Source organism: Xenopus tropicalis, chromosome 3 (genome assembly GCF_000004195.4).
Source record: "Xenopus tropicalis strain Nigerian chromosome 3, UCB_Xtro_10.0, whole genome shotgun sequence".
Classification (NCBI taxonomy): Eukaryota; Metazoa; Chordata; class Amphibia; order Anura; family Pipidae; genus Xenopus; species Xenopus tropicalis.
The window spans coordinates 133,186,091-133,206,572 of NC_030679.2; the positions used below are offsets into that span (position 1 = coordinate 133,186,091).

Below are 20,482 nucleotides of genomic sequence, written 5' to 3' on the forward strand. Positions count from 1 at the left end.
TAGATAGATAGATAGATAGATAGATAGATGATAGATAGATAGATAGATAGATAGATAGATAGACAGATAGACAGACAGATAGATAAATAGATAGATAGATGATAGATTGATAGATAGATAGATAGATAGATAGATGATAGATAGATAATAGATAGATAGATAGATGATAGATAGATAGATAGATATATAGTATATAGAGAGTTTTCAGAAGTGTCATTTTGTGATTGCACAACAAAATGTATTTCTGTCTATTCACATGAATTGTGACTTCCTCCTTATACTGTTTTTATGTGTAGTTTTATATATAAATATATAGAGAGTGTGAAAACAATAATCTCAGAATCCTCTTAAAGGGATACTGTCCTCAGAAGAAATGAGGTTCCTTTTGGCTGAAACAAATATGTAACATACATATAGCAGTGGTATTTGGTCAGAAAATGTTTATTTTACTTCTGAAACCCTTAATGGCACTCATGATGCTGTTATAGCTGAACCCATTAACTATACCTCCCAATACTTAAAAATCTTAAATTAAAAACCACACCACCTTCTATTCACATTCCCAAACACCATGACCATAACAACAACATAAAAATAAAAAAAACATAAATCCCCCTAGACAAGCCACTAAGACAACTGCAGAAATGGGCAATGAGCTCTCCATTAACCCCACACATGCCAGTACGATCACTGCAGAATCGGACAATGAACACTCTATTATCTCCACGCATGCCAGTGAGATCTCTTTAGAAATGGCCAATGAGAACTTTAATAACCCTACGCATTCCAGTGAGATCTCTGCAGAAATAGCCAATGAGTACTCCATTAACCCAACACATGCCAGTGGAATGGATAGATGCCTAGCTCAAACTCCTGTAACAAATCCTAGATGGCCATGTGTTCCCTTAGTGGAAGGCTTGGCCATCTTTGATTCTCCGTCTCTCTTTCAAATGAGAAAAAAACCTTGTCCAGTCATGATCATCAAGCTGAGATTGGTGGTGGGCATCATATGGACACCAAGTGGGATATTTAAACTGCAATTTGGGACTGCGGGTTCTGTAATGAAAATCAGGACGGTTCCATATGTAACACAGTTAACTTACGTACAGGTATGGGACCTGTTATCCAGAGTGCTTGGGACCTGGGGTTTTTCGCATAAGGGGTCTTTCCATAATTTGGATCTCCATAACCTAAGTCTGCTAAAATTCATTTAAATATTAAATAAACCCAATAGGCTTGTTTTGTCTCCCATAAGGATTAATTATATCTTAGTTGGGATCAAGTACAGGTACTGTTTTATTATTACAGAGAAAAGGGAATCATTTAACCATTAAATAAACCCAATAGGGCTGTTCTGCCCCCAATAAGGGGTAATTATATCTTAGTTGGGATCAAGTACAGGTACTGTTTTATTATTACAGAGAAAAGGGAATCATTTAACCATTAAATAAACCCAATAGGGCTGTTCTGCCCCAATAAGGGGTAATTATATCTTAGTTGGGATCAAGTACAGGTACTGTTTTATTATTACAGAGAAAAGGGAATCATTTAACCATTAAATAAACCCAATAGGGCTGTTCTGCCCCAATAAGGGGTAATTATATCTTAGTTGGGATCAAGTACAGGTACTGTTTTATTATTACAGAGAAAAGGGAATCATTTAACCATTAAATAAACCCAATAGGGCTGTTCTGCCCCCAATAAGGGGTAATTATATCTTAGTTGGGATCAAGGTACTGTTTTATTACTACAGAGAAAAAGGAATCATTTTTAAAAATTAGGATTATTTGCTTATAATGGAGTCTATGGGAGATGGCCTTTCCGTAATTCGGAACTTTCTGGATAACGGGTTTCCGGATAAGGGATCCCATACCTGTATATGAATATTGGCCAAATATCTCTGATCTGCAAGAGGTTAAACTCCTGACTGGAAAAATCATTTGGATTGTACCAATATACTGACCAGGAGTGCAACATATAAGTGTGTATGTTTTACTGATTAAGTTATAAATCGTTTCTGACAGACCAGCAAACATCTGTGTAAAAAGCATAGCTATAGCCAAACACTGAGCAGGATCTTTGCCAAATGGACTTTCCCAAACCCCCCTTGTATGCTCTGTCAGTTGGTCTGGTCCCACCTCAGTGCATTAGCTCCTCAGAAGAGGTGCTGTGTCTGTCACTGCTCTAATCACCTCAGAAGTGTTATAGTTGATGATATAGTTGTAAAGGTTATTTATTTACTGCAGCAACCTGTTTACCTTCAGCCATAGTGATTTCATACTTTTAGAAGTTCTTGCAGTGTGTGTAGCCTACTACCAAATGTTTGTAGGCAGGCAGAGAACATGTGCCCAAAATGGCTACTGTGAAAACAAAAAACTATGATTTAATCCTCACACTGTCCCCCGATTGTTGTGACGTGCCTATTGTCCTGTGCTGAGATTGTTATGTGGCAATGTGTCATGTATTTCAGCTATGCTGCAGTTCCTTCCAGTTTTATAAATCCTGTAATATAGTAATGGGGATATGCTGAATTAACTGCCTGTTGTAATGTAGGTGGGCTTGTGGCCTTGTGATATACCTGAAAGTGGCAGTGTTCTCCTTACTGTTTTACAGGTATGTTTATATTCACTTGTTGAAATGGCTGTTATGTCAAATCCACTATACCAGGGGTCCCCAACCTTTCTTACTCGTGAGCCACAGTCAAATGTAAAAAGACTTGGAGAGCAACACAAGCACCATAAAAGTTCATGGAGGTGCCAAATAAGGGCTGCGATTGGCTATTAGGGGCCTCTATGCACACGATCAGCTTACATGGGCTTTATTTGGTAGGAAATCTTGTTTTTATTCAACCAAAACTTGCCCCCAAGTCAGGAATTCAATAACTACCATCAGGTTTGGGGGCACTGAGAGCAATATCCAAGGGGTTGGTGAGCAACATGTTGCCCCCGAGCCACTGGTTGGGGATCACTGCACTATACCATCACTATTGTTGTTCTAGGATTCAGTGCATCTCACTTGTTGAGATGTCTCTGTTATGTCCAATCCACTATACTCACTACCATTGTTCTAGGACACCTCAGTGCATTAATTCCACAGAAGAGATGGGGGCTGTTGGCCATGTGATGTACCTGAAAGCAGCAGTGTTCTCCTTACTGTTTTACAGGTATGTTTATATTCACTTGTTGAAATGTCTCTGTAATGTCAAATCCACTATACTATCACTATTCTTATTCTAGGACACCTCAGTGCATTATCTCCACAGAAGAGGTGGGCTGGTGGCCTTGTAATGTAACTGAAAGCTGCAGTGTTCTCCTTACTGTTTTACAGGTATGTTTATATTCACTTGTTGAAATGTCTCTGTTATATCAAATCCACTATACCATCACTATTCTTGTTCTAGGATTCGGTGCATTAATTCCATAGAAGAGGTGGGCTGGTGGCCTTGTGATGTACCTGAAAGCAGCAGTGTTCTCCTTACTGTTTTACAGGTATGTTTATATTCACCTGTTGAAATGTATCTGTTATGTCAAATCCACTATACCATCACTACGCTTGTTCTAGAACACCTCAGTGCATTATCTCCACAGAAGAGGTGGGCTGGTGGCCTTGTGATGTACCTGAAAGCAGCAGTGTTCTCCTTACTGTTTTACAGGTATTTTTATATTCACTTGTTGAAATGTCTCTGTTATGTCAAATCCATTATACCATCACTATGCTTGTTCTAGGACACCTCAGTGCATTGACTCCACAGAAGGCCTTATTGGCCTTGTAATGTACCTGAAAGCAGCAGTGTTCTCCTTACTGTTCTCCTTACTGTTTTATAGGTCCCCAGACAGGTGCACAACAATAAAATGTTATAAAGTTACAGTATCTCTGCCTGATGTGTTCAAGTCCTCTTGCCTGCTGCTGTGACTACCCGTATGCTGGACCAGATGGTCACGTGGGTCGGTGCGACAAAAAAACAGATTTCACATATTACTTAGGACAGAAAGTATGTATAAACTGCTACTCATGTCACTGCTTCCATTCCCTCTCTTACAGAGAGATTTTGGGACAGAGCTGCAAGTTCAGATGCACTGAAATGGATGCAATGTGGTGCGCAAATCTGCTCCATGCACTTAGGCATGGTTTCTCTATGCACACATGTGTCTATCCTGCCTCTAGGGATGAATGGTGAGAAAGTGCACCTATTCATAAGGGAACCCTGGAATTACTGCCACCCTGAATGTTGAGGTAAAACCAGGGTTCCCTTTGCAGGCTATATAAATAGCTGCAAATGCCCCAAATCTCACTGTTGCATCTTTCAATTATCAACCCTGCTTCTATTATTATTAATATAGTACTTCCATCTCCTGCAGTGCTTTACAGGGGGTTTGACCTATGTTTATGTGGTGAAAATCTGTTACTATCAGGGGCAGGCCTATGTTTCTCCTGCCTGGCGCCCCCCAATCGTTGCAACCTAGGCAGCTGCCTCTTCTGCCTACCCTTAGTTCCGGCCCTGTTTACTATATGTTTCACTGTCCTAATGACCCTAGATATACAGTAGAATGAGTCTCACAAGACAACCCAGTATCAGTATCCTCTGTCTTACAGGCTCAGTAACATTTACTGCACTGCTGCGTGAAAGATACATGTTTCCTATATTTGATATCTGGCTCATTAATGTGACAGAAATCAAGTAACAAAATTAAAATATATTATAATAAAGATCTTCAGCCATGTGAAAAAAATATCTCTGATTTGCACAATGCCCCTGTGACTAACAGTCCTGTGAGGAACCACAGATCTAATGCAAGGCATTGTGGGAACTGGGGTCCTGCTTTGGAGAAAGATGATTTCAGCTACATTGTTTCTGTTGTCAGGCAAGCAGTGCAGGGAATAGCAAAGTACAGACAGATTCTGCTTTCTGTAGCAGTGACATTTACACATGACATTAAAATTTGTGACATTTTTAAATGAATGTACTGTAAATATGAACCCAAATATTCATTTGTATTTACAGATAAAAATGACCTTATTGAAACAAACAGCCCAGGGCAGGTGTAAAAGGAGAGTGGCCCCCATCATGGATGTGGCTAATGCAAGTGTATAGGCTACTACCCGCTGTGCTGTTCTCTTTCCATAATGATGAAATAGATACTGTACAGTGTATCCCCACCATTGTTATACCCCTTACCTCTGTCCATCTTGTGCCAATGGATGGGAAAGTCTCTCTGCCCAGCTGAGTGGTTCCTTCTCTCCCATCCCAGTCCCTTGTTATACCCCTTACCTCTGTCCATCTTGTGCCAATGGATGGGAAAGTCTCTCTGCCCAGCTGAGTGGTTCCTTCTCAGTGTGGTTCTGCCGCCTCCCTGCCAGATACAGTAGGTCCCTGGGGCTCCACTTCTGCTTTATTTTGTCATTTTTTTATTTCCATGTAACATGGCTGAGTAGTATTTTTATGTTTTTTTGCAGCCAGATATAACTGTACCAGCACAATATATTGTTTTTACTTGGTCATATTGGTATATCATAAAGAAACTGCAACATTTGAGAGATTGTAATGTGGGGTAATGTAAATGGCTGATTAGTAAGCTTTGAGGCTTTTTCATAAAAATTGCAATTTTTTCCAATCTTTGTAGTTTAGTAGTTTGGAGCAGAAAGTCATATTTCCCCATTTTTGTATTCTTTTGAATGTCTATTTTCCAAAAATATATGATTTTTGGGATTGAACTCAAGGGTTTTGGCCACACATAAGCAACAGAGGGTTGCTTATTTTAACAGCAGCCAGTGTCAGCTATGGCTGTAGCAAGCAATGCCAGGCAGCAGCTGCAAGGGTAAACAGGGTATTGAGCTGTATTAAAAGGGGTATAGATTCACGGGAGGAGGGGGTTATTCTTCCCCTTTACAGAGCGCTGGTAAGGCCCCATCTAGAATATGCTGTTCAGTTTTGGTCTCCAGTGCTCAAACGGGACATGATTGAGTTAGAGAGGGTCCAGAGAAGGGAAACTAAGCTGGCAAAGGGTATGGAAAGTCTCAGTTATGAAGAAAGACTGGCCAAGTTGGGTCTGTTTACACTGGAGAAGAGGCACTTAAGAGGTGACATGATAACTATGTATAAATATATAAAGGGATCATATAATAACCTTTCTAATGTTTTATTTACCAGTAGGTCCTTCCAACGGACACAAGGGCACCCACTCCGTTTAGAAGAAGGGAGGTTCCGTTTAAATATTCGGAAAGGATTTTTTACTGTGAGAGCTGTGAAGTTGTGGAATTCCCTCCCCGAATCAGTCGTACTGGCTGATACATTATATAGCTTTAAGAAGGGGCTGGATGGATTCTTAGCAAGTGAGGGAATACAGGGTTATGGAAGATAGCTCTTAATACAAGTTGATCCAGGGACTGGTCCGATTGCCATCTTGGAGTCAGGAAGGAATTTTTTCCCCTCTGCGGCAAATTAGAGAGGCTTCAGATGGGTTTTTTTTGCCTTCCTCTGGATCAACTAGTAGTTAGGCAGGTTATATATAGGCATTACGGTTGAACTTGATGGACGTATGTCTTTTTTCAACCCAACTTACTATGTTACTATGTAAAAGTGGCACTGAAGTCCACTGAGTACAAACATAGAGGAGTAGTATAGTGTGAGTGCCTGACGTGATATTCAACAAGCCTGCAACTGACATTACTTACTCTGAGCAACCTCGACTTACAATATAACATGAGGCACAGGAGACCGGTCATTATTAAAGCAAGAAGCTCCTGGAGCAGGAAAACACTACCTCCTCACTATGAACTAAGCTGAAGAAAACAAGTCAATTTTTTATTGTTATTTTAATACCACTGCAATATGAGGATTCTACATTAGATCATATCTTAGCATAATTTACCATGCAGACATTAGTAAGTGATCCTTACCTTACATCTAAAACAATGAGTAAAAGATCCAGTGATGTTATCTACTGCTCCCACTGCCTTGTACATTCTATCTGTGTTTTGTTATTGACTTCATGCTGTATAAAGCTTTGTATATAGTCCCTGTATCCTATGGACTCTACCTAGTACAAATGCCAATAAAACGTGACTTGATGTACCACATTGCCCTGGTTCCTTATATCCACAAAGTGTCACTTCTGCTAAAGTTGTATTAAAATATCCTTTATTTCATCACACTTCAGTTCCAGTTGCTGGCTGGGGTGCAGAAACTCGAATAAAGTGCTGAGTACAATATTTATATTGCATCCTGTCTGATATTTATGTTTTAGAAACCACATTTGCTGGTTTTGTAATAGTATTTTTTCAGGGCAACACTATGAGCCAGATTTGGCAAAGTCGAAATTTCGGATCACTACAAGTGTTGTGATGTGCGTTAATTAAAAAAACAAAAACAAAATGCATTGTGGTTGTATGAAAATATCGTGGTACGATCCGAAAGTTACGACATTTTCGTATCCAAACTATTGTAAACACGCGAAAACCTTTCTGACTTTGATCCTTCAGTGCATGATTTTGGAAGCCTCCCATAGGGCTCAGTGGCACTCTGCAGCTCCAACCCGGCCCAAGGAAAGTCTCCCATAGGGCTCAATGGCACTCTGCAGCTCCAACCTGGCCCAAGGAAAGTCTCCCATAGGGCTCAATGGCACTCTGCAGCTCCAACCCGGCCCAAGGAAAGTCTCCCATAGGGCTCAATGGCACTCTGCAGCTCCAACCTGGCCCAAGGAAAGTCTCCCATAGGGCTCAATGGCACTCTGCAGCTCCAACCTGGCCCAAGGAAAGTCTCCCATAGGGCTCAATGGCACTCTGCAGCCCCAACCCGGCCCAAGGAAAGTCTCCCATAGGGCTCAATGGCACTCTGCAGCTCCAACCCGGCCCAAGGAAAGTCTCCCATAGGGCTCAATGGCACTCTGCAGCTCCAACCCGGCCCAAGGAAAGTCTCCCATAGGGCTCAATGGCACTCTGCAGCTCCAACCTGGCCAAAGGAAAGTCTCCCATAGGGTTCAATGGCACTCTGCAGCTCCAACCTGGCCAAAGGGAAGTCTCCCATAGGGCTCAATGGCACTCTGCAGCTCCAACCCGGCCAAAGGAAAGTCTCCCATAGGGCTCAATGGCACTCTGCAGCTCCAACCCGGCCCAAGGAAAGTCTCCCATAGGGCTCAATGGCACTCTGCAGCTCCAACCTGGCCAAAGGAAAGTCATGATACCGAAGCTTGAATGAATAACGAAACTTTCATACTCCTTGTGACAAATATGATTTTGTCGCACAAATTGACGCAAAGCACGAAAAAGTTGCGGAAATTAATGAAAAAATCATAGAAAATATGCACAGTTCTAAAAATTGGAAAAAATACAAATTTTTCCCATTCGGACTAATTTGTACTTTGATGAATGTGCCCCATACAGTAACTCTCCAGCTTTTTAAATATGTCAGCAGTTGTTCCTGTGCCAGAGATTTAAAATGAACAGAAATGGATATCATTGCATACATCAGTAACCTGCACCATGATTTCTTACAGCAATACTATTTAACTTTCAGTTAAAGGGGACCTGTCACCCACACAAAAAAAGCTGTATAATAAAAGTCCTGGAGAGCACTGAAAAGACTAATGAAAGAGCAGAGGGACTGGGGCGCTAGCAATATGCTAATGACCCCCACATACTGTATAAGGGGTTAACGTACCCATCCCAGCTTTCCCGCGCAGAGTAAAGATAGCAAGTGATCTCCTCCCTGTTTTTCCTGCCCCCTCCTCTTCTGCCTGATGTTTCCTCCCGCGCTCCACTGCCCCACTGCTGTGACTGGAGCCACACCTCCCACCCTGTTCTGAACTCAAATTGGCAATAACTGTTTGTTACAAAAAAAAACAAAAAAACATATAAATACGTATATAGTTTATAAACCATGGTTCGTTTACTAGTTGTAAAACTTGTCACAGCATATGATAGTTCTTGGCCATTTTACTTACATGCCCACTGCGTTCGAAGTGGCCGGCATTCGGTTATAAAACAGCTATAAGTTCATTAAGATGTTTATTGTACATGTGGAAAAAAACAGATGGCAAGGACTAAGTGTTTTGTAATAAAGCTGTGGCCGACATGCACCCCACTCATATTGTCCCACTCAAGTATTCATGGGACAATAGGACAACACAAATACAAGTTCACAATGGTTGACAATGATATCCACTACCTTTAACTTCAGTCATAGGGGCAGGCTCACACTTTATACTGGGGATTTATGCTCCAACAGTCAAAAGAGGTAGAGCCATCTTCTCCTACCCATTATGAACAGTAACTATGATCACAATTTCCCTGAGCCAATTTGGAAAACCTCCCTCCTACAGGACATAGGTAACAAATCTAAGCCAGTAATGGTATTAGCCCCTTTAAAGGAGAAAGAAAGGTAAAAACTAAGTAAGTTTTATCAGAAAGGTCTGTGTAAATACAGCCATAAGCACTTACAGACCGCTGCACTGAGTTCTCTGTCAAAAGATTTGTTGTGTCTGTTTTCCTCTGCCAGAGACACACAGCTTTCTCCTCTCTCCTGCTCCCTCCTCCCTCAAGAATGCTAAGAACTCCCTCCCCCCCTTAGGAATGTGGATCTGAGCCAATCAGCAGGAAGCTGACTCATAGTCTTACACACTGAGCATGTACACCGGTCTGGGTCTTGGTGCAGGAGTGAGGCATTATGGGAAGTTTCTTTACACAGCTCAGTGTTTTTTCTTCCTGTTTGGCTTCTGATCATCTGAATGGGAGAAACATGGGGAGACTTAAGGGCACTATTGAGAGAACTGAAGGTGTGCCTGCAGCTTGAGATTAACTCTTTATTAGCCTTTCCTTCTTTAATGGGAATCACATTTGGCCTTATTCAATTTTAGCAGCTACTAGATACATAATGCATAGTCAAAAATATGATTTACTAAAACTGTTCATTTATAAGCACATTCTCCTGGAATCTAAATTACATCAGACTCCATCCCAAAGAACTGATGTAGAATTAATTATTCTTTATTCTAATTGTTAATGTGTTTTGCAAGAAAACATGCCTCTACATAAGAAGGGATCATAAAGACCCATGCTAAACAACATGGTGACTTATTATAGGGTCTTGGACTTTAGGTAAATAATGGTTAATCCCAGAAAGCAGAGATATCTGTTGACAACATGACTTTGCACTGATCAGAGACTCAAGGATTTCATTGCAACAATGTATTGAAAAGCAGATACAGATCCCGATGCTGTAGGCTTACACATCAGCTAATGGGCTAGTGGTCTAGAAAGTGTATAGAATACCAAATAATAGGTATTTTGAGGGTTTTTTCAATGCTCACCTTGCTGAATTTCTAGTGATAAACTGCTGCTTATGAACCATATCCTTTTAGTTAATGTTATTCTTTTTAATGTAAGTTTCTTGCCCATTCTTCTTTAAGTACCTCTTCAGCCCCACCCCAGACATTATAGCAGTATATATATTACCCGTGGTACACTAATAATATGTTCTCTTATTAGGAGACTTTAATTTTTCTTTTGTTTTTTTCTGGACATTGGCTTTCTAATAAGTTCATCCATGCCTCCAAAACTATAAACAGAATATCAGTTTTTCTCGCAGATCACTTGATACAGATCGGTGCAAGAAACATCATTCCACTTTTTTTCTTTCCACATGTGAACACAGTTTTCGTCTCCAGCTCCACCATCATTCGGCTCCCCCTTCATCCAGAATCTGCAGAAGAATAGCAAACTGGGTTAAACTGGGAATTGCATGTTTAGGTGTCACACAAAAAAAATGGTGTTATGGGTCACATTGTCCCTACGGACAGAGGACAGGTCGATATAGAAAATAATAAATACAGTATATGCTCATACCAGCACTCGTGATGCTTAAAGAGACAGGAACGAGCAGAAAGAGAAAAACATATACTATAATATAGTAGAGTCAATATATCACAATATAAATAAGAGGAGACAGTATGAGAAAAAACAAGAAGGATTTCAGTGCATATATAAAATGACTTGTACTATCTAAATATATAGATGAAATAAAATAAAAAGCAATACAGGGTCCATATGGGACCCAGACAGATTCTTCAGCTTACCTCTCTGGTGGAGAATAGTGTGTTCCATCCACCCATCTCCACTTACTCCTATCCTTCGTATCCCTTTTGAGGCCGATCCAAAAATAGGAGTCACCAGTAATACTTTCAGTGAAGTTCTGGGGAAGCAGAAGACACTTCATATTACAGGACTGAGATAACACAAAAGTATATTAGATATCAACATGTTCCACAAAGACTAAAACTCCAGTCAGATCTGGTCAGATCTCTGGTCAGAGCTAGCAGTATTATACACATAGGAGCTTGCTTCAACCTTTTCCAGGGACTGTAATCGTTTGTATGAATGATTATATTAGTCACCTTGATACAGTACCATTTAGAGATGGGACATGGATATCTCTACAGTATTGTAATAAGGTATCTATACTGAAGATAGTGGAGTCAGTTGTGTTGCATGTACAGTACAGGGTCGAGTGGGAGGTGCAGGGCCCACTGGGGCAACTGCCTCAGGGGCCCCTGTGCCCCCCCAATTGGCCCCCAGTGCAGCCTTCAGGTCCCCCAGGAGTGGCCCTCACCACTCATCCAACCCCCTTCCCTGAGCACACGTAAATAAAACTTACTTGCAGTGCGTTGGGGGAGGAAGCTCTGCGAAGCGCCCTGTGGGATCGGGTCTGGGCCCACCGGCTTTTTCCCAATGGCCCTCGTACAGTAAGTAACTCAACTTTTTCCTGTCACTGTTGACAATAACCAGATCACTGTTCATTGTTTTACAAATGGCCTGGGCATCCACCCAGTTCTTCTGAGTGGTAACAATATAATAACAGCCTCCATCAAATGCTTTCCAGCCAGAGTCACACTGGGGTTTGTCTGAAAGGGGGAAGATAGAGTTTTGGTCTGTACAAGTGTACAACTTACATGTTCCACCCGATGCTTGTACTGCAAAGTGGGGTTCCATCATAGTAGTGGGATGCCCTATTGCCATCCCATTTGGTCATTGCTAAATGGGCCCCTGAAAGGAGTCACCCTAATCAAAATAACACATTTTTTTCTAAATTTTTAATTATTTTGATCTTTGATTGCTGCATTAATAACACAGATGTTTATGGTGAAAAAAAATAATTTCTTTTGGTAATTTATATGTATTAAAAACAAAAATTATTTAATACACTGAATCAGGAAGTTTTTTTACCTCTTGTTACCCCGGCAGACATTCTCAGTTCCTTGAGCAGATTTACAGGCCCAGGTGCTAAACTGCACAATAGTGATGAGCGAATCTGTTCCGTTTCGCTTCGCCGAAAAATTCGCGAATCTTTAAAAAGATCCGCGAAACGGCGAAAAATTTGCGAAACGGCGAAAATGTCGTGCGACAAAAAAAAATTGTCGCGCGGCTATTATTTTGTCGCGCGGCTATTGTTTCGTCGCCCGCAGCTATTATTTTGTCGCGCGGCTATTGTTTCGTCGCACGCAGCTATTGTTTCGTCGCGCGGCTATTGTTTTGTCGCCCGCGGCTATTATTTTGTTGCGCGGCTATTTTTTTGTTGCACGCGGCTATTGTTTCGTTGCGCGGCTATTGTTTCGTCGCGCGGCTATTGTTTCGTCGCCCGCGGCTATTATTTTGTCGCGCGGCTATTGTTTCGTCGCCCGCGGCTATTATTTTGTCGCGCGGCTATTATTTCGTCGCCCGCGGCTATTATTTTGTCACGCGGCTATTCTTTTGATGCCCGCGACAATTCTTTTTTGACGCCGGCGACAATTTTTAGACGTGCGGCAAATTTTTCCGCGGCAAATTTTTTCATCCGTTTCGTGAAACAATCCGCCAATGGCGAAACGCGGATATTCGCCGCGAATCCATGCCTGGCAAAACATTTCGCCCATCACTACTGCACAATTAGTCAGCAAATCATTTTGCTAGTGGGTTTGAAAATGACAGCAAAAAGCTGGTGGGCAACTGCACTTGTGCAAGTTACAACTTCTACAAGTAACTAAGCCCTATTATGCTGTAAAAATATTAACTTGTTGTTTTTTTTTTATTGTGAAAGCTGTTTGGGAAAGAAACAAGAGTTTCTTGTACTGTCTTTGATTGTCTTTGGACCTGTCGGCACAATCACCAAACCTAAACTATGATGTTGAAGGTCTGCAAAGCTGAAGTTGCTGTGACTTTGATAAATAGAACAGTTACAGTATATAAAATAAAATAATATGATATGTGTCAATGTATTCACTATAATTTCTGATCAATGTAATGCTACCTTGGTGCATAAACGTATCACTTTCTATTAAAAACATGTACAGTTCTGGGTGTCCATCCATCCATCTATCCATCCACCCATCCAGGTGCCAGGAAACAAAAACCAAACCAAATTTCCTAAATCTAGCTAAGTTTCTTATCTTCTGGAAAATACACAACAGCACCGAGATGTCATTATATCACTTTTGTCACATAGTTACCTTTTTGTATTGTCTGTAAGATGTCCTGCCTAATACTGTTATTAGCCTCAGATATATGGGAATCTGAAAAGAAGAGATGTGAACTGTAAAATCATCCATTTGTAGACATATAAAATGATGGAATTAGAACATTGTATGCCTTAGTTTCTTTTACAGAATGTAGCAGCCAGATTGATGAAGGAACCTTTTACTTAGTGCATGCCTTAATCCAACAGAAGGCAGTTGCTTACCCAGTGTCTCCTTTATGGTTGTGATTTGTGTTAGAAGGGTGGTTTTCTGCACATCTGCAAACAATAAACAGAATTAGTAAAGTCATAAAACGTACATATGTTTGGTTATACATTGTCTCATCTCCAGATCCAGTGGGGTGAATTGACTGACCTGGTAGAAGATACTTTCCATCAGTGTGCTATGTATTGCTAAAGCAAGTGGGTTTCCACCATAGTTTTCTCATCAATAGACTATTGTATCTTGACATAACTCAGTATGCTTCTTAGTTGCTAGGCTCAGTATCAGGTTAGGGCAATACCAAACAGTAGAGGTTCAATAATGATTGGTATAACTGAGATAAGCTCTCTGAAGGACACATGGTTGTATTCTACCAGGCCCTGAGGCGTTGTAAATTTTGCTCAGATATTTTGTAGGCAGTGTCTGTCAGCTGAAGAGCTTGTTTATTGCACTACTATATTTTTGTTTTGTTTAATACAGCACACCTTTTAATCGCCTGCCTTTTCTGGGGCTTTTGTGCTGAATAAACATTGTGATATTGCGTGTTTTGTGCGTCATCCGGGCGCCTTGAATAAATATTTTGACATTGTGCTTTGCGATTTGCAGGGTATTGGGGGGGATCTTTCCATCATACAGATACAGATGTGGGGGCTTGGTTAATTCTACTAGATACTGTATATCAGGATCTGAATGAATGAGAATTTTCATAGACATAGGGGCTGATTTACTAAGACACGAATTCCGACCGAATTGGAAAATTCCGATTGGAAAACGAACATTTTGCGACTTTTTCGTATTTTTGCGATTTTTTTTGGCGCCTTTACGACTTTTTGGAAATTATCGCGACTTTTTCGTTACCAATACGATTTGCGCGAAAAAATGCGAGTTTTTCGTAGCGTTAAAACTTGCACGAAAAGTTGCGCTTTTTTCGTAGCATTAAAACTTAAAAGGCGCGACGTTTTGCGCAAGTTTTAACACTACGAAAAAATCGCAACTTTTTGCGCAAGTTTTAACGCTACGAAAAAATCGCAACTTTCGGAATGGCTACGAAAAACTCGCGTTTTTCCGCAAAAATCGTATTGGTAATGAAAAAGTCGCGATAATTTTCCGAAAAAATCGCAAAATACCGATCATTACGAAAAAAACGCAATCGGACGCATTCGGCCCGTTCGTGAGTAAGTAAATGGGCCCCATACTGTATGTAAGAGCTAAGGTTTCTTGTTGAAATGTTTCAGAAGGAAAAATAAAGGGCATTTTAATATAAGAACGAATAATATAAAAGGAAATAAATGATAAGTCTTGGAAGATAGGTTAATGAGTGATCATAATAAGTGCAAAATAATAAATAAATAAAAAAGAAACCAGAGCTAACTGCCTTGCATTGGTTAGACATTAGTGATTATTAATAAAAGATTTACTTTAGAACTTATCTGCGATGTGATTTAAGGAGAAGGAAAGGTACAATCTCCGGGCCACAATATTAGGCACCCCCCACCGATTCTAATCGCTTACCTGAAGCCCTGGGCTGGCCTAACATTTTGGCACCCCCCAGTGAGTGTACCGTATACCCTTTCAAACTGTATCCGAGCCATGGACAGGATTCGGTGAGCGTTTTCTTCCTGCTTATACAGGTATAGGACCCGTTATCCAGAATGCTTGGGACCTGGGGTTTTCTGGATAAGGGATCTTAGCGTTATTTGGATCTCCATAACTTAAGTCTGCTAAAAATTATTTAAATATTGAATAACCCCAATAGGCTTGTTTTGCCTCCAATAAGGATTAATTATATCTTAGTTAGAATCAAGTACAATGTACTGTTTTATTATTACAGAGAAAAGGGAATCATTTAACCATTAAATAACCCAATAGGGCTGTTCTGCCCCAATAAGGGATAATTATATCTTAGTTGGGATCAAGTACAGGTACTGTTTTATTATTACAGAGAAAAGGGAATCATTTAACCATTAAATAAACCCAATAGGGCTGTTCTGCCCCCAATAAGGGGTAATTATATCTTAGTTGGGATCAAGTACAGGTACTGTTTTATTATTACAGAGAAAAGGGAATCATTTAACCATTAAATAAACCCAATAGGACTGTTCTGCCCCCAATAAGGGGTAATTTTATCTTAGTTGGGATCAAGTACAGGTACTGTTTTATTATTACAGAGAAAAGGGAATCATTTAACCATTAAATAAACCCAATAGGACTGTTCTGCCCCCAATAAGGGGTAATTTTATCTTAGTTGGGATCAAGTACAGGTACTGTTTTATTATTACAGAGAAAAGGGAATCATTTAACCATTAAATAAACCCAATAGGGCTGTTCTGCCCCCAATAAGGGGTAATTTTATCTTAGTTGGGATCAAGTACAGGTACTGTTTTATTATTACAGAGAAAAGGGAATCATTTAACCATTAAATAAACCCAATAGGGCTGTTCTGCCCCCAATAAGGGGTAATTTTATCTTAGTTGGGATCAAGTACAGGTACTGTTTTATTATTACAGAGAAAAGGGAATCATTTAACCATTAAATAAACCCAATAGGGCTGTTCTGCCCCCAATAAGGGGTAATTATATCTTAGTTGGGATCAAGTACAATGTACTGTTTTATTATTACAGAGAAAAAGGAAATCTTTTTAAAAATTAGAATTATTTGCTTATAATGGAGTCTATGAGAGATGGCCCTTTTGTAATTTGGAACTTTCTGGATAATGGGTTTCCAGATAAGGAATCCCATACCTGTACTGGTTTGTGCCGACCTTACTTATAGGTCATGAATTAACTTTTCATTTTTGCTTTGTTTCTTGATTTTATGTACTTGTTTCTTAAAGAAATTTGCTGAGCACTGTAATGAATTGTAATCGTATTTAAAATATAGTTTTTAAATGGAAATATGTTATAATCCCAGTCTTTAAATAAGCAGATGACGATCTGAGACTTTTGGCAATGGCCTGGTCATATCCTGGCCACCTAAGTTGCCTGTGGGTTTCTATGATACCCAGATAAACCAATATTTTCTTCTCTTTGCCATTCTGAATTCACCAAGTTAGAGGTCTCTTCCCTTACTTTTGAAAACAGATCATTGCGTTATTTCCCAAACTGATACAAGGCCTGTTTTTCTGCCTGTGGAACTGCTCCAGTAAAATATCACTATGGGGGTGATTCAGTCTTGAATTAACAAATTCAAAAATGTATAAATATGCCCATAACAGAAGAGAAAAAAGCCAGTCGCTTACCCAGTGTCTGTTTTATAATTGTGATTTGTGTTAGAAGGTTGGTTTTCTGCTCATCTGCAAAGATAAATGTTATTGGTTAGTCATGTTTATTGCTGGCTTATTGTCTTATAAGCATTAAGTTACCACATAATTCAATCTAGAGTTCCCCCAAGTGAAACATTTCTATGCTACAGCTTGTTTACCTGTTAGCTGACACACTGGTTTCTAGCCAGTCATGGTTGATACAGGCATAGGATGAAATATGTTTGTCCTTATGGAGCAAAGAGGAAGAATTTGCCATATAAAGTCATCTAAACATTTTTTAAATCAGGGGAGGAGTATTTTTGCCAGCAAAATTTTGGAACATTGCCCTGGCAGAGTAAGAAGAGGAGAAAATATATGCTTTACTACATATGTCCCATACTCACTAAACCTGAAGTTAGGCATTTGGAATTTAAATAAAACAGATTACTTATACCCTCAGTGGGAGAATGTTAGTTTAATGCTTGCAGGAAGAAGTAAGAAGTAGAAGTAGAAGGAAGAAGTAGCATTTAGCTGTACTTTAGAAGGATCTTCTAAATTACTATTTCCTTGGATGTTCGTTTCTGATTGAAGCTACAGATATGGGACCTGTTATCCAGAATGCTCAGGACCTGGGGTTTTCTGAATGGGGATCTTTCCATAATTTGGATCTCCATGCTTTAAGGCTACTAAAAAATCATTTAAACATTAAATAAGCCCAATAGGATTGTTTTGCCTCCAATAAGGATAAATTATATCTTAGTTGGGATCAAGTACAGGTACTGTTTTATTATTACAGAGAAAAGGGAATCATTTAACCATTAAATAAACCCAAAAGGGCTGTTCTGCCCCCAATAAGGGGTAATTATATCTTAGTTGGGATCAAGTACAGGTACTGTTTTATTATTACAGAGAAAAGGGAATCATTTAACCATTAAATAAACCCAATAGGGCTGTTCTGCCCCCAATAAGGGGTAATTATATCTTAGTTGGGATCAAGTACAGGTACTGTTTTATTATTACAGAGAAAAGGGAATCATTTAACCATTAAATAAACCCAATAGGGCTGTTCTGCCCCAATAAGGGGTAATTATATCTTAGTTGGGATCAAGTACAAGCTACTGTTTTATTATTACAGAGAAAAAGGAAATCATTTTTAAAAATTTGAATTATTTGATTAAAATGGAGTCTTTGGGAGATGGCCTTTCCGTAATTCGGAAGTCTCTGGATAATGGGTTTCTGGATAAGGGGTTCAATACCTGTAAAAAGAAAAAGGACATTTTTTAAAAATCACACTAATGCTGTGGCCATTTTACCCCATTTCTGGTGTTTCATTAAGGTATGTAACAATGGGAGTTTCGTAGGATGGTTTAAGGCAAAGGGACATTTGAAGAGTCCCTGTGTCATGATTTTTTCTGTCTATACAGTGGTGTAACTAGATGTTATTGGGCCCCACAGCTAATTCAATTTAGATTTACTTGTTAATTATGGCATGACTGGGTCCTCTACCTTCCTGGGCCCCCACTGCAACCGTCTGGTCTACAATGGTCTGCTTCCCCTGTAGTTATGCCCATGGACACCTTGAGTCTCAACCCCTTCTCCTTATAGATTGTAAGCTCTTTTGGGAAGGGCCCTCTTTACCTCTTTTTCTGTATGTATAAACCCTCTTGTACAGCACTACTGATTAAGTAGGCGCTTTATAAATGCATATTATTATTAATAGTAATAATAATAATGTGTCTATAAGACTATGGTCTTTACACAGGCAGGTGTGAATTCAGATGAAGAAAAAACAGTGGATGAATCATGATGTATAAACAAAAAGTCTTTTATTCACAACTAATATGAAGACAGTGTATAGAGAATACTCACCTGCCTGCTGTAGCTGCCGGCTCACTGTAGAATCTGGAAAGAGAAGATCAGTAACAGGTGAGTGAGCTGAATACTAGGGCTGCACCAAATCCAGGATTTGGTTTAGGATTTGGCCTTTTTCAGCAGGATTCATATTGAGACAAATCCATGTTCCTGGCCAAACCGAATCCAAATTCTTAAAATCATGTGATATTTTGTCACAAACACGGAAGTTGACATTTTTTCTCTTTAGCAGCTCAATTTGCATATGCAAATTAGGATTCTGAATCAGTTTAGTATTTGGGCGAATCTTTTGCAAAGGATTCGGGGTTCAACCGAAGCCCAAAACAGCAGGTTCGGTGCATTCCTACACAAACTGGAAACACTGACCTGTCTATCAACTCCCTGCTAGATAGAAACAGGGTTTCCTATGTTGTAGCTACATTTATGGGAAATTCAGCTAATTAAAGTGTGTTAAATTTTTGCAACTGGCAAATGAGTCAAGTGTATGAAGAATAGGTAGTTACATATTATATATGTTATTGCCGCTGTCGGTGAAACTCACAGTATATAAACATGAGGCAGGTCAGGATTATCAGGAACATGAAGACAAGAACCACCAGGGTCACCAGAACCATCAGGAGTCTCCTCTGTGTCCCCAACGTTTCACTTGCCTTCAGAGCTGAAGAAAAAATGGATACACAGACACATTAGTTATTGCTTCTGTTGGGAGAGGAATGCTGTGTTTTTGGCATTTAAATAACATATATTTAATGGAAAGTTTATTGGCCCAAAGCATCAGATCTCTAAAGAAATGCACTATGCGCAGCCTCACATCTAGGCACTGAGGGATGGGGAAAGGAGGGGGCCAAACACAGACTTTTACACTGGGGCCTAGTTCCAGTGATGCCATAATGATGATTATCTGCAAAGCTCCCTGGAATTCAGTATCTTGGTCCTTTATGTCCCATAGAACTGAAGTTGGGGAGAAAAATAAAAACCCGACCGGTCAGCAGAAACAGCTGCCCATCATTTCACTAGTTCAGACTTATTGTAACTATGCTCCTTGTGTCATAAAGGGGAAATAAAAGCATAATCACTGCTGGGTGCCAAAATGTTAGGCTGAAAACAAACTGCACTGGGGGGGGGGGGGGGGTGTTACAGTAATCACTACATCATCCTCTTCTTCTTGGATCTTATTTACAGAACAGGACTAGTGCACAAGCTGAATGTAGAAGCAAAGAGCCGGCTTCTCAGTACTCTGTGCAAATACACCCAGCCAGGGGCTGTAGACAGGATCACCGAAGAGGAGGAAGATGGAGACGTGACACAAACAGTCGTACCCAGGGTTGGTGTCATTTTCAACCAACAGGAGCTCTGGCCCAGGGTCTCAGGTATGTGATTATAATAAGCCCAGTGAATCTGCCTTTCTTTCTCCTTTACAGAATGTTGCTTAATTAGAACATGACACGTGTGGCTGAGGTATAGAGCTCCACAGACATCAGCGCCATGCAAACACTGGCCCTACAGTGAGTTGTTATAGTAGGGAAACCACACACAGGAATACAGATTACCTTTTGGTGAGAGGTTTTCTCCTTTAGATTCTTGTTGAATCTTCATCATCTCCCTTGGTTCCTTAGTGCCAGGGAAATTTTCATATACATCACTATCAGAATCACTTTGCCATGTT

The 20,482-nt window shown here is 40.0% G+C and overlaps 1 protein-coding gene and 1 long non-coding RNA gene across 5 annotated transcripts in view; both read right to left on the reverse strand.

Annotated features, from left to right (window-relative positions):
- Positions 1-5,384, reverse strand: part of LOC101731464 (CD209 antigen-like protein C) — a 49,371-nt gene extending 43,987 nt beyond the window's left edge. Inside the window, exon 1 of one of the 3 annotated variants that reach the window (XM_031899343.1) lies at positions 5,177-5,255. In XM_031899343.1, coding sequence (XP_031755203.1) covers positions 5,177-5,186 — 10 coding nt within the window. In that variant the 5' untranslated portion in view covers positions 5,187-5,255. The other 2 variants (XM_031899341.1, XM_031899342.1) reach the window with 2 other exon arrangements.
- A 6,365-nt stretch (positions 5,385-11,749) lies between these two features.
- LOC116409799 lies at positions 11,750-17,612 on the reverse strand. 2 transcript variants are annotated; one of them, XR_004222078.1, is made up of 5 exons: positions 17,124-17,612; positions 16,942-16,995; positions 13,706-13,759; positions 13,476-13,538; positions 11,750-11,894 (listed from the first exon to the last, which is right to left on the reverse strand). It is a non-coding gene; the product is annotated as an uncharacterized LOC116409799 (long non-coding RNA). The 2 variants fall into 2 exon arrangements; XR_004222077.1 differs by having other exon boundaries at positions 16,942-17,612.
- Between the last annotated feature and the right edge of the window lie 2,870 nt (positions 17,613-20,482).